Source organism: Budorcas taxicolor, chromosome 12 (genome assembly GCF_023091745.1).
Source record: "Budorcas taxicolor isolate Tak-1 chromosome 12, Takin1.1, whole genome shotgun sequence".
NCBI lineage: Eukaryota > Metazoa > Chordata > Mammalia > Artiodactyla > Bovidae > Budorcas > Budorcas taxicolor.
Genome location: NC_068921.1, coordinates 17968007 through 17994383, shown reverse-complemented (window position 1 = coordinate 17994383; position 26377 = coordinate 17968007). Strand labels below are relative to the sequence as shown.

At 38.0% G+C, this 26377-nt stretch overlaps 1 protein-coding gene across 2 annotated transcripts in view; it reads left to right on the top strand.

Annotated features, from left to right (window-relative positions):
• SUCLA2 (succinate-CoA ligase ADP-forming subunit beta) overlaps positions 1-24669 on the top strand; it is a 58404-nt gene extending 33735 nt beyond the window's left edge. For both annotated transcript variants that reach the window (XM_052649992.1, XM_052649991.1), the window contains exons 5-11: positions 3432-3560; positions 6193-6331; positions 14726-14887; positions 14975-15117; positions 16873-16993; positions 17920-18008; positions 23722-24669. In XM_052649992.1, coding sequence (XP_052505952.1) covers positions 3432-3560; positions 6193-6331; positions 14726-14887; positions 14975-15117; positions 16873-16993; positions 17920-18008; positions 23722-23796 — 858 coding nt within the window. In that variant the 3' untranslated portion in view covers positions 23797-24669. The remainder of the gene's footprint in view (positions 1-3431; positions 3561-6192; positions 6332-14725; positions 14888-14974; positions 15118-16872; positions 16994-17919; positions 18009-23721) is intronic.
• Positions 24670-26377: the final 1708 nt, after the last annotated feature.

Below are 26377 nucleotides of genomic sequence, written 5' to 3'. Positions count from 1 at the left end.
TCCAAACTTGCTGGCATATTGAATGCAGCACTTTAACAGCATCATCTTTCAGGATTTGAAACAGCTCAACTGGAATTCCATCACCTCCACTAGCTTTGTTTGTAGTGATGATTTCTAAGGCCCACTTGACTTCACATTTCAAGATGTCTGGCTCTAGATGAGTGATCACATCATCATGATTATCCGGGTCGTGAAGATCTTTTTTGTACAGTTCTTCCGTGTATTCTTGCCACCTGTTCTTAATATCTTCTGCTTCTGTTAGGTCCATACCATTTCTGTCCTTTATCGAGCCCATCTTTGCATGAAATGTTCCCTTGGTATCTCTAATTTTCTTGAAGAGATCTCTAGTCTTTCCCATTCTGTTCTTTTCCTCTATTTTTTTGCATTGATCACTGAAGAAGGCTTTCTTATCTCTTCTTGGTATTCTTTGGAACTCTGCATTCAGATGCTTATATCTTTCCTTTTCTCCTTTACTTTTCGCTTCTTTTCTTTTCACAGCAATTTGTAAGGCCTCCCCAGACAGCCATTTTGCTTTTTTGCATTTCTTTTGCATGGGGATGGTCTTGATCCCTGTCTCCTGTACAATGTCACGAACCTCATTCTGTAGTTCATCAGGCACTCTATCTGTCAGATCTGGACCCTTAAATCTATTTCTCACTTCCACTGTATAATCATAAGGGATTTGATTTAGGTCATACCTGAATGGTGTAGCGGTTTTCCCTACTTTCTTCAATTTAAGTCTGAATTTGGTAATAAGGAGTTCATGATCTGAGCCACAGTCAGCTCCTGGTCTTGTTTTTGTTGACTGTATAGAGCTTCTCCATCTTTGGCTGCATAGAATATAATCAGTCTGATTTTGGTGTTGACCATCTGGTGATGTCCATGTGTAGAGTTTTCTCTTGTGTTGTTGGAAGAGGGTGTTTGCTATGACCAGTGCATTTTCTTGGCAAAACTCTATTAGTCTTTGCCCTGCTTCATTCCGCATTCCAAGGCCAAATTTGCCTGTTACTCCAGGTGTTTCTTGACTTCCTACTTTTGCATTCCAGTTCCCTATAATGAAAAGGACATCTTTTGGGGTGTTCTAAAAGATCTTGTAGGTCTTCATAAAACCATTCACCTTCAGTTTCTTCAGCGTTACTGGTTGGGGCATAGACTTGGATAACTGTGATATTGAATGGTTTGCCTTGGAGACAAACAGAGATCATTCTGTCGTTTTTGAGATTGCATCCAAGTACTGCATTTCGGACTCTTTTGTTGACCATGATGGCTACTCCATTTCTTCTGAGGGATTCCTGCCCGCAGTAGTAGATGTAATGGTCATCTGAGTTAAATTCACCCATTCTAGTTCATTTTAGTTCGCTGATTCCTAGAATGTCGACGTTTACTCTTGCCATCTCTTGTTTGACCACTTCCAATTTGCCTTGATTCATGGACCTGACATTCCAGGTTCCTATGCTATATTGCTCTTTACAGCATCGGACCTTGCTTCTATCACCAGTCACATGTACAACTGGGTGTTGTTTTTGCTTTGGCTCCATCCCTTCATTCTTTCTGGAGTTATTTCTCCACTGATCTCCAGTAGCATACTGGGCACATAATGACCTGGGGAGTTCCTCCTTTGGTATCCTATCTTTTTGCCTTTTCATGCTCTTCATGGGGTTCTCACGGCAAGAATACTGAAGTGGCTTGCCATCCCCTTCTCCAGTGGCTTAGTTGTTTTTAATTTCATTTGAAACACTTTTGTTAGATGTGTTGTGACAGCTGTCAGATCAGTGAGCTTTTAATAAAATCACAATTGGTGAATTTTTGTATAGCCATTTTAATATTGAAGATGGAAGAAAAAAAGCAATGTTTTTGGCATATTATGGTTTATTGTTTCAAGAAAATAAAAATGCAACTGAAATACACAAAAAAGATTTGTGCAGTGTATGCATAAGGTGCTGTGATGGGGTGAGTTAGTCAAAAATGGTTTGTGAAGTTTTGTGCTGGATATTTTTCACTGGACAGTGCTGCTTGGTCGAGTAGACCAGTTGAAGTTGATAGAGATCAAATGTGCCTTTTATTTTTACTTTAAAAACCGGACAAAGATTTTGGCCAACCCACTAATATTATTTCTTTACTTTATATCTTGAAATGAATTTGTTACTGAGACATTTAGATGCTGGGGTAGAAAAGTGAAATTAGTCTTCAGGTTTATTTTTTTCTTTCCTGAATGAAGAATCGTGTATTCACTGTAGAAATTTTCTTTTTTTGAAAATGTTGTTGTTCAGTCACCAAATAGTGACACAAATAACAAAATAAAATAATAGAAGTCTTACTTAATGTTTTATTTTTTATCTTTTTGTGTGTCTGTGAATGGTGGGAGGGTGCACATTTAAACACACTTTATGTTAAAAAAAAAATTGAGTATAGAATCTAGGGTTTTGTACCTTTTTTCCCCCAGATTATACTACTGAATCATTTTCCTTTCCAGAAGCATTATGTAATCTTCAGTATGTTTTTACCATTTCCTATTTTTGCATATTAAGATTATTTCCAGTTTTGTCCATAGATTGGTAAATCTATTAGATAATTTTGCTTCAAGGTTTTTTCCTTAACTGATCTTAGGAGACTTAAAAGTTAATCGGTTAGTCTTTATGTCTTATTATATTCTTCATGATAATAGCTGGAGCTCTTCTTTGAAGGTAGATAGCTTTCTTTTTCGGAAAAGGCAGTGGGAACCCACTCCAGTACTCTTGTCTGGAAAATCCCACGGATGGAGGAACCTGGTGGGCTGCAGTCCATGGGGTCGCGAAGAATCGGACATGACTGAGCGACTTCATTTTCAGTTTTCACTTTCATGCATTGGAGAAGGAAATGGCAACCCACTCCAGTGTTCTTGGCCTGGAGAATCCCAGGGACGGGGGAGCCTGGTGGGCTGCTGTCTCTGGGTTCGCACAGAGTCGGACATGACTGAAGCAACTTAGTAGCAGTAGCAGCAGCTTTCTTTTTCACTGACCTCCAATAGCCTAGAGATTATAAATCGGAACGTTTGTTCATTAGATTTTCCTTTTTAAGTATCAGTAAACTGTTTCTATTATTTTTTAAATGTTCTTTAAACAATACTTTAATGTCCTTGCAATTCTTGTGAGATATGTAGAGGTTATATTTCACATATACGTGTATATTTATATTGTTTGGTATACATTGTATACATTTTTAATCCTTTTCCCCTCACAGGTAAGACAGTGTCTTCCTCCGCCTTTCCATTATTTCAATTGAATGTTTAGAAGAACACTGTAGGAGATGCAAGGATAAATTCTCAAGGGGGTTTAAAAATAGTGGGAAGTGACAGATGTATAAGTTTGATAGTATGCATAAATAGATTTTAAGATTTTATTGATGGGCCCAAAATAAAATCTAGATGTTTTTTCTGTTTCTCTTCCTGCTAGGGTCCTGTATTAATAGGAAGTTCTCACGGTGGTGTCAACATTGAAGATGTTGCTGCTGAGACTCCTGAGGCCATAGTTAAAGAGCCTATCGATATCGTAGAAGGCATCAAAAAGGAACAAGCTGTCCGGGTATGTTGTGTTTTGAAACATTTCTAGCTTTTAATTGGATAATTGCAACACTTAAAGAGAATTAACTTTACGTAAGTGAAGTGCTTGATAAAACTTCTGAAACATTTTAAAGATAAGGATTCTTTTAAAAGAGCCACTATACGTACCATAGCCATACCTAGTAAACTCAGTATTGTCACTTACCCAGTCATTCCAGTTCCCTAGTTGTCTCGTGTTTTTTTTTTTTTTTTTTTCCTTTTAGAATCTGAGTTGGGATCCACATAAGTTCCTTCATTGCAGTTGGTTAATAGGTGTCATAGGTCTTCTTCTGTTAATAGCTTATAGGTTTCCTTTTCTTCACTTTCTTCATCCATTTTCTTTCATTTGTTGAAGAACCTGGAGTGATACTCCGGATTTTACATCTGCATGGTGGCATTTAATATGCTCCTGTCCCTCCTTTATTTCCTATACACTATATGGAATGGTAGGGACACTGTCTCATATATCCCTGTGATAGATCAGTGATTTTATTTTGGGGGTTTTATGGGTGCTTTTAAGAATCTGATTAAAACTGTGGGCTTTCTCTCAGTGTATTCACATGCACAATAAATTTTGCCTGCAATTTACACTAGTTTTCTATACCATCCTTGTGTGCCTCTGCCTCTCATTACATTCCCCCCTCAAAAAGAGCTCTCCAAGACAAAAACTTAGTATGAAGTTAATTATGGTGTGTGAGAGTTGCTTGGTAATGTTTGTAATATTGCTATTAAATTGTTTATATATAAGAAATAAGTGACCCATCTTAAAAAGAAGTTTGAGTATTAAAGTTTGAATGAAATTAACATCTCTTATCAGGAAACTGTCAAACGAAGCTAATGGTATTGAAGTACAGTAGAGCAGGAATTTTGACTGATACAGAGACCTCCCCGATAAAGCGTGAAGCAAATCATTTAGGCCAAGTGAGTGGTATAAATGTTTAAAGGGGACAGAGATTTGACTCATTAGATAGTTATATGAGAGTGGTAACTAGAGTCTTGAATTTAGATGAGAGAGTAAACATTTGATTTACAACAATATTTGAAGGAATAGTGTACTAAGTTTGTAGCTTTTTGAGTGATGGGTGAACGGAAATTTTACTCAGTATAATGTGAGACAAACTGATGTCATACTAGGCTGATCAGAATTCTTTTGCAGTTTTCAGATGTTTAAATTTAAAACAGTAGATTGTGACCTCTGAAATCTTTCTAAATGAAATGGTACTTTTAATTGTTCTTACTGTTTTTTTTTGAAATGTCTTAACCCCAAATGGCATTTCTCAATTAGAGCATCCACTTTATTTTATTTGTATTTAATTGTTTGCATTTGACTTCTTGCAGAATCACATTCACTTTCAAAGAATTTAATATTTTCTATTATTAAAAGTTAAATGTATTGTAGTTTTAGATAACAATTGGAAAACAGGAGAAAACTCCAGAGGGTTTCTGAGCAGCTGTGGCATTTAGGGTTAAAAAAAGAGGCATGTAACTTCCATACATGTAGCTTCTTCTGTAGGGTCAAAATTGCTTATAAAACTTTAAAAAATTATAGATACTTGATCGCCTGTAGAACTTGTGAACCACAGCCTCTGGGTTGAGACCTTGGTGTATGTATTTTTTAAAAAGCTCTTCAGGTATATTTAGCAAGAAACCTTTGCTCAAGACTGTGAACTCTTCTACTAGATTAGAAACTTGAAGTGAAAGTCGCTCAGTCATGTCTGACTCTTTGTGACCGCATGGACTATATATAGTCCATGAAATTCTCCAGGCCATAATACTGGAGTGGGTAATCTTTCCCTTCTCCAGGGGATCTTCCCAATTCAGGGATCGAACCCAGGTCTCCCTTATTGCAGGCAGATTCTTTACTAGCCGAGGCACCAGGGAAGTTTAGGTTTAAGATATCTTTTGAATCTAGCATTTATTAGGTACTCAGTACTCTTGCCTGGAAAGTCCCATGGATGGAGGAGCCTGGTGGGCTGCAGTCCATGGGGTTGCAAAGAGTCGAACACGACTGAGCGACTTCACTTTCACTTTTCACTTTCATGCATTGGAGAAGGAAATGGCAGCCCACTCCAGTGTTCTTGCCTGGAGAATCCCAGGGACGGGGGAGCCTGGTGGGCTGCTGTCTATGGGGTCGCACAGAGTTGGAAATGACTGAAGTCATTTAGCAGCAGCAGCAGCAGACACTCTTCATAAATTACCTAAAAGGTAAAATAGGGTTAGTATTTTGGCCATTGTTTTTAGACCAGTGAGATTAGTAGTCTACCTTTTATATGTAGTTTTAATAAAATATAAGCCTCTTTTTTCAGTTTAGGTTCGCTGTAAGGCTCAGTAGCAGTATGGAGGCTATGGGATAAACATGAGAACAGGAATTGAGTTGAATGGCAAGTCACTTGACCTCTCAGAATCTCTTTCTTTGTAAAATGGGCATACTACCTGCTTTGTGAGGATTTTGCATAGTTTTGTTTAACCATTTATTGATAATAGTGATTAATATTTGATCATAAATGATTCATGCTTATTTAAATAATAAACTACAAGGTTATTTATTTGTAACAGTTTAATGTTGATTGGATGTTATGCAGCATTCCTATAATAAAGAGACATATTGCTTTCAGCTTGCAGAGAAGATGGGATTTCCAGCCAGTATTGTGGATTCTGCAGCAGAAAACATGATCAAGCTTTATGACCTTTTTCTGAAATACGATGCAACCATGGTAGAAATAAATCCAATGGTAGAGGATTCAGATGGAGCTGGTAAAGTATCTTCTTTCATCAAACATTGATTATCTGTTTAGCCCCTATCATATGCTTCACTGAGGAATTGAACTCATAAGGAAGTGAACTCATTCCTATGTAGAAACTTGTTTTATAATGAAAAGAGTGAATGTGAACGTTTGAAAAGAGTGAACGTGAACAAAGAGACACATTAAACAAACACTTTATATATTTACACACAGAGGGATTAAAGCTGTAGTGTATGCCAGCTAACAGTCACATGTGGCAGTGCCATCCAGCCATCTCATCCTCTGTCGTCCCCTTCTCCTCCTGCCCGCCATCCCTCCCAGCATCAGAGTCTTTTCCAATGAGTCAACTCTTTGCATGAGGTGGCCAAAGTACTGGAGTTTCAGCTTTAGCATCATTCCTCCCAAAGAAATCCCAGGATCCAATCCTTCAGAATGGACTGGTTGGATCTCCTTGCAGTCCAAGGGACTCTCAAGAGTCTTCTCCAACACCACAGTTCAAAAGCATCAATTCTTTGGCGCTCCGCCTTCTTCACAGTCCAACTCTCACATCCATACATGACCACAGGAAAAACCATAGCCTTGACTAGATGGACCTTAGTCGGCAAAGTAATGTCTCTGCTTTTGAATATGCTATCTAGGTTGGTCATAACTTTTCTTCCAAGGAGTAAGTGTCTTTTAATTTCATGACTGCAGTCACCATCTGCAGTGATTTTGGAGCCCCCCAAAAATAAAGTCTGATACTGTTTCCACTGTTTCCCCATCTATTTCCCATGAAGTGGATAGTTACAGTTTGGGGTAATTAGCCATTTTAATCTCCCCAGGTTTCAGACTTTAGAGACATGATTCTTTTTGTACAAAGAGTATATATTGATACTGGAATCCTTTTAATATTAGGGAAAAAAGATTAGCTTACCACTTTGACAGCTTTCCTTTTATATGTGTTTAAAAGGCAAGTCAGATTTTGAATTATCATCCCTTCCCTGTATAGATATTCTAAAAATATAAGCTGCTTTATTGTAGCCTAAGTTTTTCTTGATATTTCATGTTAATTGCTTCTCTTGCTGTGATTTGTTAGATTTTATTTCACATTTCTTTGGATATTTCTAATCCCCTTAAGCATTTGTATAACTCTTTCACTTTTGTACTTCTAATGAGTTCTGTTTATTATTGTAGAAATCAATTTTTAGGTGGTCATTTATAAGGTTATATAAAGACAAAGGAGTAAATTCTCTTTTGATTATAGAGGTAGTTTATAAAACTAAAATAGTTAAACTTTTTAAAGAGTGAGGGCTGATACACATTTTAAAAATGAAATTGTAATAATTTGTGTAGGAGAATCTGTATAAAACTTTTTTTTCCCTTTTTTTTTAGGGAGACAGTTCATAACCTATTCTTTTAGATTGGGATTACTTAACCCATTGTGGGTCAAGGACCAATTTTAAGAAATGCAGTGAAATTGTATGAAAGCGAGTAACACTCACCAAGGAATCGAATCCGTGTTCCCATGGGTGCGTGTGCATATGCACTGTAGAAGTCTAAACTTTCATGTGGTTTAGAGCTTCTCAGATTCCTTAAAGCCTTTAGTCCTGCATTTGGTACTTGGATGTCAGATTACTAATTCCTATTGCTAGGCAACCTTTAGAATCTTTTCTTCATGTTTCAAAACCAATCATGCTGGAATTTTATTGGAATTGTATCATCCCTATAAATTCTTGGGGGAAATTGACATCTTTCTAGAAGTCAGGTTTTCCAACTAGAAATACAGTTTTTTTCCATTTATATTTTTTAAAATAAGGCATCTTTTGGAAGGTATTTCTTTTTAGATTTATTTGTAGAAATATATTTTTTGTTGCTATTTTGAATAGGATTTTTTTCTGCCATTGTATTTTCTTACTGTTTATTGCTGCTATACAGAGGCTTTTGATTTTGTTCTTCATTTGTTGATTTTAATTCTGTCATTTTATTTGTTTTCCTTAGTCTGTGAAAAATATCTGTACTGTGTTTCAGCTTGTCTCCCATGTTTTGGTTTGTTTCCAATTTCTTCTTTCATAGTATATAGTTTTGAATTTTGACTGTACAAAAGAGACATTTTAAGTATAATTTAGTTTCCTACAGTAAAGTTTTTTCTTTTTTTAAAAATATTTTCCCTCTATAAACAAAAACATAGAAATACTTTGTGCCAGGCACTATTGTAAGAGCTTTTCAAATATAGACCCTGTAGTTCATTAGATGTTTATAACAGTTCTGGCAAGGTAGGTACTATTACTATTCTTACTTTATAGGGCAGGAAACTGAGTTATCAAGAGGTTTAAGTGACTTACCCAGGGACACATGGCTAATGGTAGAGCTGGACTGCCAGGGGCCAGCCCCGGTGGATCCAGGGAATTCGAAGCGGGGACGGCGTTGGTGAGGAAAGACTTATTTATTTATTAATATAAGATTAGATTAGGAAGAAATAGTATAGTAGGAAAATTAAGTGGAGAAAAGAGGCTGATTAACTTGGTTTACGTGGAAAACCAATAAAGTTCCAGATGAGGAACTTGCACCATCTATGTTAGGCCGCCGGCGCCCGTTTGAATATCGGAGAGTGCCCTGCCTTGGGCTCTCTTATGGGGGACAAGTAAGTCGACATGGTGAGCCTCCCCGCCCCAGATGGGAATTCAGCCTGAAATTAGAGTAAAGAGGAGACACAGGGGAAACCAGTCCTTCCAATGACTGGCCCCCCCCTCTATTTTCCTTCAAGGCCTTTTATACTTTTGATTATACATAGAGATCAATGGGTAATACAAAATTATGTAGCCTTAGCAGCCCAGACTCTTTCTGTATATCTTTTTGTATACAAAAGGTCTCAGGTGATTTACATTATCTTCTGGCCGAGAGGCTTGCTAACACTTTTTGGCTCTCTTCCTTAATGAATGTTAATTTTGTTTCCCCTGAAGTGTTTTTCTTTAATCTGCATCTCCTTAAAGCACTAAAGTTATGGCTCTGTAGAACAAAGGCGCAGTGGGTTATAACAAAGAAGGTACTTAACTCAAAGATCTAATGTTGCTACTTGTTTTTTCTATATACCAACTATTATCAACAAGTAAAAGATATGAAAATTTGGCAGCAAGTATTGGCTCAACAAATGAAACCTTTAATCAGTCCTATTCTAATGACTTTGACTCCTCGGAAGCCCCTACATTCCTAGGATGTTTTAAGCTTTCCGTGGCTCCTGCAGTCAGGAGGCCTCAAACAATCACACGCGCAGCTGTAGGAGTCCTGCAGGCAGGCTAGAAAGCCGTCAGAGGGGTTTTTGGATTGAAACACCCTTTCAAATGCAGAAGACTAAAGCCTTGAGATGACTTTTTCCAGGCAGGCATATTCTTATTTTTGGGGGTACACGCTCAGGAAATACCAGGGGGAAAACCTGAGATCTGACTTGACCTTGCCCATCAGATCTCTGCCGCATGACCTTGTCACAGGTGGGATTCCTCACGTTGGCTCCTGGCACTGGACTGTGAATCCAAATAGTCCACTGCAGAATTTGTACTCTTAGATATGACAGTTGTATGACAGGGATATTTTGGGTAGAAAGTAGTCTATCAGCAGTATTGGAGTAGTAAGGGATTAGCTGTTGGGGTAATCTTTTAGGCTGGGACTTCCCTGGTGGCTCAGTGGTAAAGAATCTGCCTACCAATGCGGGAGAATATGTGTGCTGTGTGCTCAGTCCAATTCTTTGTGACCCCATGGACTGTAGACCCCCACCAGGCTCTCCTGTCCATGATTTCCCAGGCAAGAATACTGGAGTGGGTTGCCATTTCCTTCTCCAGGGGATCTTCTTGACCAAGGGATTGAACCTGCATCTCCTGAGTCTCCTGCATTGGCAGGCAGATTTTTTACCACTGAGTCGGGAGTCCAGGTTCCATTCCTGGGTGAGAAAGATCCCCTGCAGAAGGAAATGGCAATACACTCCAGTATTCCTGCCTGGGAAATTACATGGACAGAGGGGCCTGACAGGCTAAAATCCATGGGGTTGCACGACCTATCGACTAAACAACAGCAGTCTTTTAGGCTGAGAAGCTTAGTAGTAGTCCAAACAGAAGGTAACAGAGGCAGTGGGAGTGGAGAGAAGGGTTTATTTTACGGACGAGTTCAAGCTCAGGCTCTGTTAACACATCTACATTTCTCACAGTACTTTCTTTTATGTATTTTGAATGGAGGCTTCAGATCAGTGTACTCTGGGTCGTTTTTAAACATCTACAGATTGATATGTTTTATTTATGAGGTACATACTGAGTTTTGAAAGTAATATTTAAAAAAATAGGAAATAAAGATATTTATCTCCTTTTGTACTAAGCTACCATATGACAAGATAGTATATACATTTGGGGAAATTATCATAGTATTCCCTAAAATAGTTGTTTAAGGACATTTTGAATGACTAAATTTGGAATTATTTCCTTGTGCACAGTTCTTTTGGAACATATCTGCTGCATGGAATTGAAGTATACCTGTTAATTTGTACTGGTTTAATTGTTTGAATAATTTTAAGATGCAAGCTTGTAGACTGTAGACTTACTTTCCTAGTAATGCTCTGAAAACATAGGGTAATATAAAAATATACATATGTATTTGAATAGAATTGCTTAAATAGCTTGACATACCATTGCTGTCATTGGGGTTTCTGAGAGATCTTCCAGTGACTACCCATCTTCCCTGCCTGAGTTCTAATTAAAATGGATCTGACAGCTAAATTACAATTAGACAGACTTAATAAATCTATTTACATATGAGGCTTTAACAGGGCAGTCCTTTCAGGGATAGGCTATGCCTTGGAAATAGCAGTTGGAAATGCTTGTTCCCTGTGGGAAGCTTACTCCCAAAAGGAAGAAAGATTGAGCTAAATTATGCATGTCTGGTTTTATAATATCTAGATTAACTAGACAGTTAATTTACTTCCCTTCCCCTGGGAAGAAGTAAGTAAAGAGGCGACAAGACAGATGTCACACTAAGTGAGCCCTTTGGGTGTGAAAGGAAACATCCAGAGCGGGGGATTTGCTCACCTGCTCCCAGACATTCCACAGTATTTTCTTTACCCACTGAGCTCAGCCATCAAGACTGTGATCTATCAGCGTGGATGTGGAAATTTTGAGGGAGAGAGATTAGCTGTCTGTTTGCAGTCTTGTTCTGATTTTGAGGCTGTCATTCCTGTCCCAGACGTTGTTCCTTTGGATGTTATGGGTTCCCCTATAGGTAGTTTGAATTTTTACCCCCAGAAATTTCCAAAATGGGTCAAAAACAGTATACCAGTGTCAGCCGTTTAAGAAGGTGTTAGGCTTAATTCTGGAAATTTACTCTTTTCTGTTTCTGATTCCAGATTATGTCCAGTCATCTATTGGAGTATCAGAAGTTCATGGGTGAGATTAGATTATATAGCATTAAAATTCCCTGAAATACTTTAATAGTAAACTGCATAAAGACACACCTGAGACATAAAGACACAAATGTGATAAAGTCCAGAGGACCTAGAGAACTGAAGTCCCAAGTCAGATCCTTTTATCTGAGTTAGAAATTCAAAGAAATTAATGTTCTTGCTAATTTCTTGACTATTTCATTGAACAAGAGGCTGTGAATTCTAGATACAGTTTAAATTCTTTCAGCCAGGGCAGTTTGGATTTTTTTTTTTTTTTCCCATAGGAATAGGTCGAGTTTCTCTGTAGTCTCAGAAGTTGCATTATTTGAATTTCAGATCTCTTATGGACCTCAATTCTAATGGTGTACAAAAGGTTAATAATACATATAAATTTATCACAGCTTTGACCCTCTGTTACCAAATTTGGAAAAAAAAAAACACCAAACCCAGGCCATTCCCACTGCCAGGAACAGTGATCTCAGGCACAGTTATTTCTCAGAACCATGTACTTCGCTTTATGAAGGGTCATGGCAGAAACTCAGGCTTCCCTGGTGGCTCAGACAGTAAAGAATCTGCCTGTTAATGTGGAGAGACCTGGGTTCAATCCCTGGGTTGGGAAGATTCCCTGAAGGAGGGCATGGCAACCCACTCTGGTATTCATGCCTGGAAAATCCACATGGACCAAGGAACCTGGTGGGCTAGTCCATGGGGTTGTAAAGAGTGGACATGACTAAGTGACTAAGCACAGCACAGCACGTGGCAGGGACTCAGCGAAAGCTGAATAAAGGAGAGTGGATTGATTTTAGTCTTACCAGGATGCCGGGTGATTATTTTACTTGTGGACTTTAAATCAGTTGAGAGAAATCTTTAAGCAGGAAATTAATTTTGGCCTAGTGATTTTGGCAATTAATTTGGTATTTGTGATTTATAGGGGTGAAAAACCGTATGTACATCTCTTAAAAGCTTTCCCTCTTTTGAACACTATGAATTGAGCGTGGGCTCTGTTTGCTGCTATTACACATACCCTTGCTTAGTTAGCAGAGTTGTCAGTGGCTGGTTCTACTGACTGTTACAGAGCTCAGGCCTAGGAAATGTGCTTCCTAGGTATTTCACCCCAGGTTGTGTTTATTGGAGAATCACCCTCAACTTAGTGAACCTGTCTTGATCTTCTTGAGTTTGTATGCCTTGGAGGCCTACTAAGGATTCGTTCCTTAGTAATGTAATCCATGTAATCCTCATTAAAAAAAAATAGATACACAGTTGATCATTGAAAAACATGCGTTTGAACTGTGAGGGTCCACTTATATACAGATTTTTTTTTCCCCAGTAACTATGTACAACAGTACTGCACAGTCTGTAGTTGGCTGCATCTGTGGATGCAAAGCTACAGATATGGAGGGCTGTCTATAAAGTTATATGCAGATTTTTGGGGGGACGTACCTCGAGCACTTTTTGTGTTTACTGAAATATTCTAAAACATTTACTTTAATGTTTGTAATCGTGTCGTATATAGATATGCCACAATGTATAAATTTGTGATTATGAAAATACAAGGGATCTGAAGCATATAAGAAACATATATAGATATGCCACAATTTATAAATTTGTAAGTGATTATGAAAATACAAGGGATCTGAAGCATATGAGAAACATATATATTATCATTCACCAGTGATTTCACATCTTGTACTTTTCAGTTTAGATTTCCAATATGGTTTGTTTCATAGTTTTATTTTCTGATGATATTTCTAATCTAGTGCTTTATTATGAACATATTTTCCTTTAAGTCATTTTAAACATGTTTAAAAAAGCCGTTTCACAGTTCTCTGATAATTTAAAATTTGAGTCATCTTGGGTTTTATTTCTTTTGACTGCTTTTCCTTTTTGCCATTGGTTACCTTTTCCTGTTTCTTAAGAGATGTAGTAATTTTTATACTGGACATTTTGGGAGGCTGAATTCTGTCTTCTTCCTCTGAAAGAATGGTTGGCTTTTGTTGTTGTTAGTTAACTTGGCTGACTCCAAACTTTGTCTCTTGTTTTGGGCAGCAGCTGAAACTGCTTGGTTCTTTTCATCTCTGTCCATTCAGGAGTAAGGACAATGTTGTAGTTAGATTGGTGCAAGGAAGGGATAAAATACTGAAAGATGAAGTCAGAGAATTAGCCCTCGTAAGGACCATTTTGGTAGAGCGCTGCAGGTAAAAGCTTGATTAGAGTGAATTTAAGAGAGAATGGCAGGAGGAAAACTTGGTGCAGTGAGTTAAGCACAGGTATTGGCAGATAATAAGTATTTCAGGCTTTGTGGGCCGTGTATAGTCTCAGTTGCTGCTGTTTTTCTCCTTCCTTTACCCTTTGTTTTTTCTTCTTGATAACTTTATTCATAAAAGTGTAAAATCCTTTGTTAGCTCACAGGCCATTAAAAAACCAGCACAGGCTGATTCTGGCCCATGGGCCATAGTTTGCTGACCCCAGATTTAAGCAGCTAACCTTTTCTGTGAATAATGCTGTATAGGAAGAGGAGAGTAAGCAGGGAGGTAGTGGGTAAAAGAGCTTCTTCTTTCTTTTTATTAGGTGGGGGAAAGGATAGCCTTTTTTGCAAGCCAGTTTAATTTAGCCCATGGAAAAGTGGAGTGAAATTTATGGTACTGGAAAAGCAGAATTGCTGTGACAGTGCCCTTGAGTTGGGACCCAGAACCCAAGCAATGGAATTAGCTGAGAGCATGGACTGTTATTTCTTGGTGATTAAAAAGAACATTAAATGCTTCTGAGGTTTTTCTTTCTTCCTTATCTGTTGCTTAGGACAGATGTAGAAGCAGTAACTTTGATGGGACAGTTTTAAATTCTCATATATTCTTATTCAAGAGATAGTTTGAATCAGTTGTGAACATGAGTTGAAAAACTTTCAGTAAGTAACAAAATGTGTTTTTCCCCTAAAGTGAAAAAACATTTGATTATTGTATAGTTTTTTTTTCTATCTTGAAATTAAAATCACTTTCTTTTTTTCCTTTAAAGTGCTGTGTATGGATGCAAAGATCAATTTTGATGCTAATTCAGCTTACCGACAGAAGAAAATCTTTGACCTGCAGGACTGGACCCAGGAAGATGAAAGGGACAAAGATGCAGCTAAGGCAGATCTCAACTACATTGGCCTTGACGGAAATATAGGCTGTCTCGGTACCACGTGTTCTTATGTTAGAGGTGGATTGGTTAATCTTTTCTTTATGTTTGTCGCTTACACAAATCATTTTCCTCTCTTGATAGTGAACGGTGCTGGTTTGGCTATGGCTACAATGGATATAATAAAACTCCATGGAGGGACTCCAGCTAACTTTCTTGATGTTGGTGGTGGTGCCACAGTCCATCAAGTAACAGAAGCGTTTAAACTTATTACTTCAGATAAAAAGGTAAGGGCAGAACCTGTGTTTTAGATTTGAATGGTAAGAAGTAACTTGATTAATTAGTAGAGTACATAGTTTTACTTGTTGAGCATTCATAGGTCATTAATAAATATTTGTTATTGATGGTGCTGTGTATTTTTTCTTGGTGTTAGATTCTAGAATTGTTTAATAAAATTTTTCATTTTATTGCTCTTTCCCTTTGAGTCTATGGACTCATTTGCCATATTCAACTTTACAAAGAGTATTAAACTAAAATGAGATACAAAATGTGCTTTGTTTCTTTTGTTTTATAATTATTCTTTTTAAAATAAATTTTATTGGAACTATATTCCTATAGCTTCCTTTGGCAAAAACTCTAAAAGCAGAGCATTATTTAATTACCTAACTGTTGACTACTTGTCTGAGCCACCAGGGAATCCCAATAATGTGAACTAGAGTTCTTATTATATTTCTAAGCATGGGTTTTTAGGCCTGTGTACAAGAATGGAGAGAAGCACATGAAGAGTTCCTGTGCTGGGGCATTGGAGTTGGAAGCAGGCCCGGAGCCCAGGTTGACAACGTGGATAGCATGGAAGTAGCTGTATACATATGTCCCTTTGTATTGGACACTGGGCTTGGATTTAGGAACACATGGTTTTTTCCTTCAAGGCCTTCTATAGTGTGTTGAGGCTGATGAATTGAATGTAGTGCTATAGAAGAACAGAAGACAGAGCTGATAAACTGGGAGAATCAGCATGGCCTGACTATGTGATCATGAAAGAATGCTGACCCAAATGAGCCCTGAGGTTTGAATGTGGCCTGTATTCAAGAGTGGCCACATTGTTGACTGCTTTGGGGGATGTGGTGTTTGTGGAAAGTTGGTAGAGTTGATGGGGAAGAATGAAGAGAAATCGTGAGGACTAAGCTGGAGATCTTGCACATAACGTTGTCTTACCACGTGGCCTGGACTAATGGCTTTGCTTAATAGGAAGCAAGTAAACGGAATCGGGAGGTCTTCTTAATATGGAACTGCTGCTGCTGCTGCTAAGTTGCTTCAGTCGTGTCTGACTCTGTGCGACCCCATAGACCAGGCTCCCCCGTCCCTGGGATTCTTTAGGCAAGAACACTGGAGTGCATTGCCATTTCCTTCTCCAATGCATGAAAGTGAAAAGTGAAAGTGAAGTCGCTCAGTCGTGTCCCATTCTTAGCGACCCCATGGACTGCAGCCCACCAGGCTCCTCTGTCCATGGGATTTTCCAGGCAAGAGTACTGGAGTGGGTTGCCATTGCCTTCTCCATAATATGGAACAGGAGAGAAGAAACTGTGAACTAGGTGTTGAAATTACCCAAGGAGGGGAAGGAAATTTTGGTGGGTGGTGGACTGCCAGACTTCAGTGAGGAGAGCTGCACGCCGACAGTATGGCTTGTTCGGTCTGAAAATGTTTCTGTGGGGTTAACTTCTGTAAGGCGCAGATAGGGCTTTCCCAGTGGCTCAGCGGTAAAGAATCTGCCTGTGATGCAGAAGACACAGGAGATGCAGGTTCAGTCTCTGGGTGGGGAAGATGCCCTGGAGGAGGGCACGGCAGCCCACTCCAGTATTCTTGTCTGGAGAATCCCATGGACAGAGGAGCTGGTGGGCTGTAGGCCTAGAGTCGCAGAGAGTCAGACATGACCGAAGTGACTGAGCACACACACAAGGCCCAGATATGAGTGTGTTCCTGAGAAGGAAGGAAAAAGCGTCATTCCTTTAAAATTTTAACCTCCCAAAACGTTTTATTGACAGGTACTGTCTATTTTGGTCAACATTTTTGGAGGAATCATGCGGTGTGACGTTATTGCACAGGGTATAGTCATGGCAGTAAAGGATTTGGAAATTAAAATACCGATCGTGGTACGGTTACAAGGTGAGTGTAAAAGGTATCTCGTAGTTGTTTTACTAACTCTGAAAGTTCATAATTAAACTTTTATTTAAACTTTTAAAAGTTCATTATTAAAAGTTCGTAATTCCAGGGAGTTTAGTTCATTTAAATTTAGTTTTAAATGGCTGTATTTTTACAGTATACTAACACATATATATGGAATTTAGAAAGATGGTAATGATGACCCTGTATGCGAGACAGCAAAAGAGACACAGATGTGTAGAGTGGACTTTTGGACTCTGAGGGAGAGGGAGAGGGTGGGATGATTTGGGAGAATGGCACTGAAACAGGTACACTATCATGTAAGAAACAAATCGCCAGGCTATGTTCGATGCAGGATACAGGATGCTTGGGGCTGGTGCACGGGGATGATCCAGAGAGATGATATGGGGTGGGAGGTGGGAGGGGGGTTCATGTTTGGGAACTCATGTACACCCATGGTGGATTCATGTCAATGTATGGCAAAACCAATACAGTATTGTAAAGTAAAATAAAGTAAAAAAAAAAAAAAAAAGTCAGCCCTACAGTTGAGGCTATTAAAAATAAATAAATAAATAAATAGCTGTATTTTTAAAATAAGAGTGTATAATAGAGACTTTTTAAAATGTGAGTTAAAAAAAATCTAACATTGGGACAAAATTGTTGATAGTTTTGTTTGGTATAAGTTGATACATTATTTGCTATGCTTTGTCTTGAGTTCTGACTTGTCTGAATTACCATTAACGTGATAAGGCAAAGTATTTTACAAGATGGCTCCAGGCTTTTACAGTATTTTCTTTGGTTTAGAAGCATTTGTATTAAATGACAGAAGTTGGTTGAAATTTTATATTTGTAGTATATTGTGAAAAACATTTTAAATGATTTTGTGTATGTATTTAAAGCATCTTTATATTTGCATAAATCATTTCCAGGTACACGAGTTGATGATGCTAAGGCACTGATAGCAGACAGTGGACTTAAAATTCTTGCTTGTGATGATTTGGACGAAGCTGCTAAAATGGTAAACGGGTTATGTTGATCTAAGGAAAAATTTGCAGTGTCTGAAAGGTTTACAGGCACTTCGATTCTCAAGTGAACAGCTAATACTGGTAATAATTAGTGTTTCACTTAAATACTAGGAATATTGAATCCCATAAACCTTTCATATCCCAAGATCCTAAACAGTTACCAACTCATGCCCAACCTTGTCTCATCTAATTTTTACCTACTTCCTTCCATTGCCCATGATTATTTTGAAGCAAATCCCAGACACTATATCATTTCATACATACCATCATGTACCTATAAAAGATAAAAGTATTGATGATATAAAGGAATTATTGTTATTTCAGGTGGGATAGTGGTATTATGTTTATATTTTATAAAAAAGAATCAAGTCAGTGTTGAAACGTCTCTGATTTTCTTAAATATATTTTGCCTACGATCTTTGTTAGATTTAGGATCAAAATAAATCTATGCTTGCAGTTGGTTAATATATCACTAAATTTCTCCTTATAGATTCCCCCTTGCCCACCCCTACCCCCCTTTTTAAGTTTATTTGTTGAAAACAAAACAGGCTGATGGGCTAGTAGTGTCTCCTGTAGTCTGGATTTTAATGATTGTATCTATGGGATGTCATTTAACAATTTATTGACCAGAGTTGTATTAATACATTGTTACCTGAACACTATTCACTGGAATGTTTCAGTATTAACTTACATAATATATTGCTGGCCACAGGCGTTCAGTTCAGTTGTTCAGTCGTGTCCGACTCTTTGTGACCCCACGAATCACATCACTCTAGGCCTCCCTGTCCATCACCAACTCCTGGAATTCACTCAAACTCATGTCCATCAAGTCGGTGATACCATCCAGCCATCTCATCCTCTGTCATCCCCTTCTCCTGCCCCCAATCCCTCCCAGCATCAGAGTCTTTTCCAGTGAGTCAACTCTGCACGATGTGGCCAAAGTACTGGAGTTTCAGCTTTAGCATCATTCCTTCCAAAGAAATCCCAGGGCTGATCTCCTTCAGAATGGACTGGTTGGATCTCCTTGCAGTCCAAGGGACTCTCAAGAGTCTTCTCCAATACCACAGTTCAAAAGCATCAATTCTTTGGCGTTCAGCTTTCTTCACAGTCCAACTCTCACATCCATACATGACCACTGGCGAACCCATAGCCTTGACTAGATGGACCTTGGTTGGCAAAGTAATATCTCTGCTTTTGAATATGCTATCTAGGTTGGTCATAACTTTCCTTCCAAGGAGTAAGCGTCTTTTAATTTCATGGCTGCAATCACCATCTGCAGAGATTTTGAAGCCCCAAAAAATAAAGTCTGACACAGGTGTTAGTTTCTGCAAAAAATCCCCTGGTCAGTAATGCTTTAACATGTTCCTTTGCTCCTATACTTCCTGTAAACTGGTAGTTCAATCTGTAGGCTTGATCGTATATGTATTTGATTTTGGGGAGCGGGAAGCAAGAATATTTTATTGTTGATTTTGTGTAATTACATAAAGAGGTATATAAATGTCAAGTAACTTCTCAGATAATACTAGCAGTCCTTGACACTTATAACTTAGATGCAACATTTTATGCAAAAGTGGTGATTTTTCTAATTCTGTAATTATTTATTATATGGAATACATATAAAAAGTGAAACTTTTCTTGTATCAATTATTTTATTGTCATGGTGCCCATTTTGCCTAGAAGAGGCAGGATACTTACTTGATTCTTTGCTTTTATTGATAAGTAAATTTTAAATGATTTTGTGTAGATATTTAAAGCATCTTTAAATTTGCATAAATCATTTCAGGTACATGAGTTGATGATGCTAAGGCGCTGATGGTATCAGTGCCTCCAGTATGGCCTATGACAGTAACACAGGCTTTTTTGTTTCTTAGTTTTTGTTTTTAGGTGTGTGTTGTGTGTTACATGGCATGCATGTATGCACATCCTATTTTGAACTCACGGATTTCAATACATTTGATGTGGTTCAGTCCATTTTAGTTATTTTTACTGATTCTTAGATTATCCCATCTGTGGTCAGTGAGAACCTCTTCACGTTGACTCCTCACACGTCCTATGATATGCTTTCTGGTGTAATGAGGTGTTTCAGGCTCGTTTTTACATTTCTTGCTGCTGACCTGAAATCAGCCAAATGGTGTTTATATATCACAATTTAAACCTTAAGGGTGCTTATAACTTTTGGGTTGTTCATGGTTTCTAGATTTTAAGTTACAAGTCTAGGAAAATACATATTTTTTAAAGAGAGAAATACATGAGCACGTACTGATATTTCCAAATCCAGGAGTACAGTTTTGTTTTTTTTCTTATCTGATGTGTTTCTCTTTTTTTTCCCATTCCATGCTAACATAAATATTCATTGCTTTGTCCCTCAATACAAACAGAGCAGTTTTAGAATAATGATACCAACAATATGTCTACTGAAAGTAGAGTAGTAGATTTGTATCCACAGTTCTTTTTGTCCTTTGAAGTATTTCCCCAAATTTGCTGGATTCTAAAATTCCTGTGAAATAGTTCTTGTTTTATCCCACTTTGATGCAGTTTCATTTCTTTATTTTAAAGTAATTGCTTAATTTTTTTTGTTGCAAATATTTGCATGGTTCCAAAGTCAAACTATAAAACAAGATATATTCAGAGAAGCTAGCCTTTATACCTATTACTGTTTCTTCCTTCCCCATAGGTAATCAGTTTTTTTTTAATTAGAATTTCTTAGTTTATCTTTTCACTTTCTTTAAAAACACAAATACGGTATGTATGTATGTGTATACATATATCTCTCCACTTTCCCACATTACATCATGGTAACATGTATTTTACCTCATTTCTTTTATTTAATACTATATCTTGGTGAATACTCTGTAGTGGAAACAGAGGTGTTTCTAAATGCGAACTTTTGACTTTTATCTGAAGTTCATAGACAGTTCATTGTGAACTTACACACAATCCTGAGTTTAAGATTTTGAGTAAGAGTATGGTAGGGAGAAAGTGTTTCAGAAAGCCTGCTTTGACACTGAGATGTGGGATCAGTTGCTGAAGGAAAGAGTGAGGGATAGTAGGAGTCTGACTAGTTCAGTAATTAGATGTGAGGTGAGGTGAAGGGAATGAATAGGTTAGAACTTTTCTCTGAAAATCTGCTTGTTTGCAGTGAGAGCCTGAATTAGGAAAAGCTTTTTGGACATGGAGAGAAAGGGTAAGAATCAGTAGGAGCTTGATCAAATAGACCATGGAAGATAAAAGTGAACAGTTGATTTAAGTTGTGTCTGTAGTGTTTTTCTAGTGAGTAGGAGGTTATGGAAGTCATGACAGTGTTAATAATATGATGATAATATTAGCAATTGCTGCCATTTATAATTTATTATGCATGCAGTGCTAAGCCTTTTTTTCCCCTTCCACTATTACCTGACTGAATGTAAGTTTGCTGATATAATATCCACTTTTATAGATGAAGAAACAAAAGCTCGATACATTAATCTTATTCAGGATCACATGTTGTAGACATCAGAGTGGGATCTGAACTCAAGGTGTCTAAAACCTTCTCTTAACTATTCTGCTGGAGAGGAGAGAAGCTAAACTTGTTGTTTGGTTTTAGATATGTTTAATTTGTATATTTTGTATGGTACCAGCTGAATATTCTCAGATAGATTTATAGAGAGAACATTGGAATTCAGGTTGATGATTGTTAACTTACTGACAGGAAGTAAAATAGTAACTTCTAGATTCAAGCTCCTGTCCCAACATTCTAGGATTATATACATACTTTTAAAATCAGCTTTTATTTATTTATTTATTTATTTATGTCCATGCTGTGTGGCTTGCAGGATCTTAGTTCTCTGACCAGGAATTGAACTTGGGCCCTGGAAGTGAAAGCTCTAAGTCCTAACCACTGGACCACCAGGGAATTCCCCAAACTTTTATTTAGATGTGCTTTGCATTGTGTAGTATCCAGCTAAGACAATTACTATTTCTATCGTCAAAGATAGTTAAGGGCTGCTGCTGCTACTGCTCCTAAGTTGCTTCAGTTGTGTCCGATTCTGTGTGACCCCAGAGACGGCAGCCCATCAGGTTCCCCCGTCCCTGGGATTCTCCAGGCAAGAACACAGGAGTGGGTTGCCATTTCCTTCTCCAATGCATAAAAGTGAAAACTGAAAGTGAAGTCGCTCAGTCGTGTCCGACTCTTTGCGACCCCATGGACTGCAGCCTACCAGGCTCCTCCATCCCTGGGATTTTCCAGGCAAGAGTACTGGAGTGGGGTGCCATCGCCTTCTCTGATAGTTAAGAGCAGCAGATGTAAATAGACATTTCTCCAAAGAAGACATTCAGATTGATGGCTAACATGCACATGAAAAAATGCTCAACACTGCTAATTATTAGAGAAATGCAAAACCATCACTAAAAAGTCTATAAATAAATGCTGAAGAAGGTGTGGAGAGAAGGGAAATGTCCTACAGTCTTTTGGTGGGAATGTAAATTGGTGAAATCACTATGGGAAAACAGTATGGAGGTTCCTCAAAAAACTAAAAATAGAACTACCATATGATTCAGCAATCCTATTCTTGGATATATCTGCGGAAAACTGTAATTGGAAAAGATAAATGCACCTCAGTTTTCATAGCAGCAAATTTACAGTAGCCAAGAGATAGAAGCAACCTAAATGTCCATCAACACATGAATGGATAAAGACGATGCAGTGTATATACATACACATATATTCAATTGAGTACTACTCAGCCATAAAAAAGAATGAAATAATGCCACTTCTAGCAACATGGATGGCCCTAGAGGTCATCATACTAAGTGAAGGAAGTCAGAAAGAGAAAGGCAAATACTGTATGATACCATGTACATGTGGTGTTTAAAATATGTCACAAATGAACTTACAAAAGAGAAACAGACACATATATAGAAAGCAAGCGTAGGGTTACCAAAGGTGAAAGGGAGGGGGAGAGGAATAAATTGGGATTAACATATATCCACTATTATATATAAAATAGATAATCAGCAAGGACCTACTGTATAGCACAGGGAACTATATTCAGTATCTATAAGGGAAAAGAATCTGGAAAAGAATCTATATGTGAGTAACTGAATCACTTTGCTGTATACCTGAAACTAACACAACATTGTAAATCAACTAAACTTCAATTTAAAAAGAGGAAAAAAATATATAAATAGGGCAATGAAAAAGTGGTATATACATATATAAGATATGTGTCTATTTAATACCTTCTGATTTTATCTATGTGAATAGAATCTAGTGTGGGTTATAATATGCAGGTTATGAAGTGTTAGATTTGACTGTTGTCCTAGGAGTGGCAAGGGCTTCCCGTGTGGCACTAGTGGTAAAGAACCCTCCTTTCTTTCAGGAGAGGTAAGAGACACGGGATTGATCCCTGGGTTGGGAAGATCCCCTGGAGGAGGGCACAGCAACCCACTCCAGTATTCTTGCATGGAGAATCCCGCAGATGGGGGAGCCTGGCAGACTGCAGTCCATAGGGTCGCAAACTGCTGGACACGACTGAAGCAGCCTAGCATGGATGCATGCCAGAGTGGCAGATGCTTCTGAGACTACGAAGTAGTTTATAACAATATCAGAGTAGCCCAGATGTTTTAAATGAAAAGGATTGAAGATGCAGTTAATTTCGCCTTGACCAATTGTTCTGATTCCGGGTTCTTGTGAAAATAGAGACAAAGATTGTTTTCTTTTCCTTTCAGGTTGTGAAGCTCTCTGAGATAGTGACCTTAGCCAAGCAAGCCCAGGTGGATGTGAAATTTCAGTTGCCAATCTGATCTGAGAATCCAGTGGTCGACTGAGGATGTTAAATGTGTTATAATTGTTAAAAATACTGTGTTCTGTATCACTGTTGTTCCTTTTCTCTTAAGCGTGTGCAGCTTTGTAATTACCACCTAGGCATAAAAACTAAAAGCGTTTGGTCCGTGTTTATTTCTATTCGAAAGGGGCTGTTTGTGTAAACAATGTGTAAGGCAGTTATCTAGTTTGTTCTGTTGCAGCTTTCTTTTTCACTTTTACAGAATATGCCAGTTTATTATTGCAGTATGCCAGTTTATTATTGTTGGGTACAGCATTCTTCATTGATAAGAGTCTTATGAATAAAGTAAATATGAAGATAAAGCTTTATTCTTTAGTGTTAGAAATGTATTATATCTAATAAACTAGTTTCATCAGTAGAGCAATGTATTAAAACAATGTTTTATATAAGAAGTGTTTATCTTCAGCACCAAATACTTAACTAAGTATATCAGTCACTATTTATAAGCAGATCTTTCAAACACTCCCCAGAATATTCTTTTAAGTATTTCGGTGAAGTAACTTATGAATTGTTTGAACATTATTTTAATCATTACAAAACTCTTGATAACTGCTAGTCCTCATGATGATCCTGTGTTATTGAGAACCTGGAAGTTTGTATCAAATAAGGGTCTATTTACTAAGGACTTGGCAGACAAAATTAGCAATATCAATTTAAATTAATAAAGATCTCCCAATGTGATTTGGATTTTTTTTTTTCCTTTTTAAGTAAACACAGTAAAAAGTGATGTGTTTATCATTGCACTAAATACCTCTGAGGAACTGATTCATAGATTGTGTACTAGGAATGATATTTACATATAATAAAGCAATCTAAAGATATTTCACTTGAATTCCACTGTTTATATGTTTGCCATCTGGTACTCTGCTCCAGAAAAGCCTACACTGTCCTTTGTGTCCCAATTCGTATATGTGTGTATATAGATGTCCATCTTCATTGCATAAAACAGTTGATAATTTAACTATTAACAGGTTAAGTACCATGGGAGGAAATATCAGCTAAGGAGTAGACCATGTATGTAAACATACTGGTGAATTTGAGAACTTCTACCTATTTCTTGAAATGTGATCACACGCGCGCACACACACCCACACACACACACCCACACACACACCCCCACACACACACACCCACACACACGAGAGGCAGCATAGCACAATGATCATGAGCACAGAATTTGAAAGTAGATGATCTGGTTTGAATCTTGGTTCCACTACTTACTAGCAGTATAAGCTGGTTAGTATAAGTTTCTAAATTTCAGTGTACCTCAGTTTCCTTAGCCCCCTTCTCATCCTCGGTAGAATTACTTAGTGGGGAGAGGGAGATAAGAGGCAAAGAGGGGGAAGGCAATTATATAGGGAGAACACATGAAATATACATGCATTCAAACCACCTATATCATATGATCTGTCTTCCCAGCCTGTACATTGAAAGACTAAATCAGAGCCATTGAACCGTTTAGAATTGTGATAAAGTTATAATTAAAAGTCCAAAGCCTTTAGCTTTTAATTAAATCATTCCAAAAAATGCCAGCCAGTGACTAGCTCAGAAAATACTGGCATTTGTTTTGGTTGGGTCTAGTCAGGAATTAAAGACAGCTTGGTATTTCAGAGAGGATGTAATACAGGCTCCTGGTAATACTAGTTTTTTCTATTCTTGCATAATGGATTATCCCCAAACTAGTGATTTTCAAATAACAAAATTTTAACCTCACAGTTTGTATGTGTCAGAAATTTGGAAGTAGTTTATCTGGGCGGTGGTCCTGGTGATACACTGACTTGCAGGTTTGAGGACTGCTTCCACGATGGCCCCCACTCACGGCTGTTGGCCTCTGTTTCTCCCCGTGTCGGCCTGTCCTCAGGGCTGCTTGAGTGTCCTTGTGACAGGGCAGCTGGCTGCCTCCAGAGCATGTGATCCAAGGGAACAAGAAGGAAGTCACCCTGCCTTTTGTGTTCTAACCTCAGATATTTGTGTTCTCATCTCATTGTCCCTTCTGTGACACACTACTAGAAACGAATCAGTAAGTCCAGAGATTTCCCTGGTGGTCCAGTGGCTACGACTCCGAGCTTCCAACGCAGGGGTCTCCGGGTTCCATCTGTGGTCAGGGACCTAGATCCCCCGTGTCACAACCAAGTTCTCATGCTGCATGCAACTAAAGATCTCGCATGTTGCAACAAAGATTAAAAGATTCCGGGTGCTGCAACTAAGACCCAGCACAGCTAAATAAATAAATACATATTTTTAAAAAGACCTTAAGAAAAAAAGAACCACTAAGTTCAGTCTACAAGAAGGGAATTCATCTCCATTCTTGAAGAGGGAAATATCAAGGAGTTGGTTGACATATTTTAAATCACAATGTGTGCTGGGGACTGAAAGCAAACTGTGTGTGCTGAGTTCAGAGATCCATAGCTGTTCCGACAGATGTAATGAGCATCTAGGGTCTTTTTTTTTTTGATAGGTAAGAAGTGGATTTATTCAGAGAGAAACATTCCACAGTGTGGGCCATCACAGAAGGTGAGTGCGGCCAGCATCTAGGATCT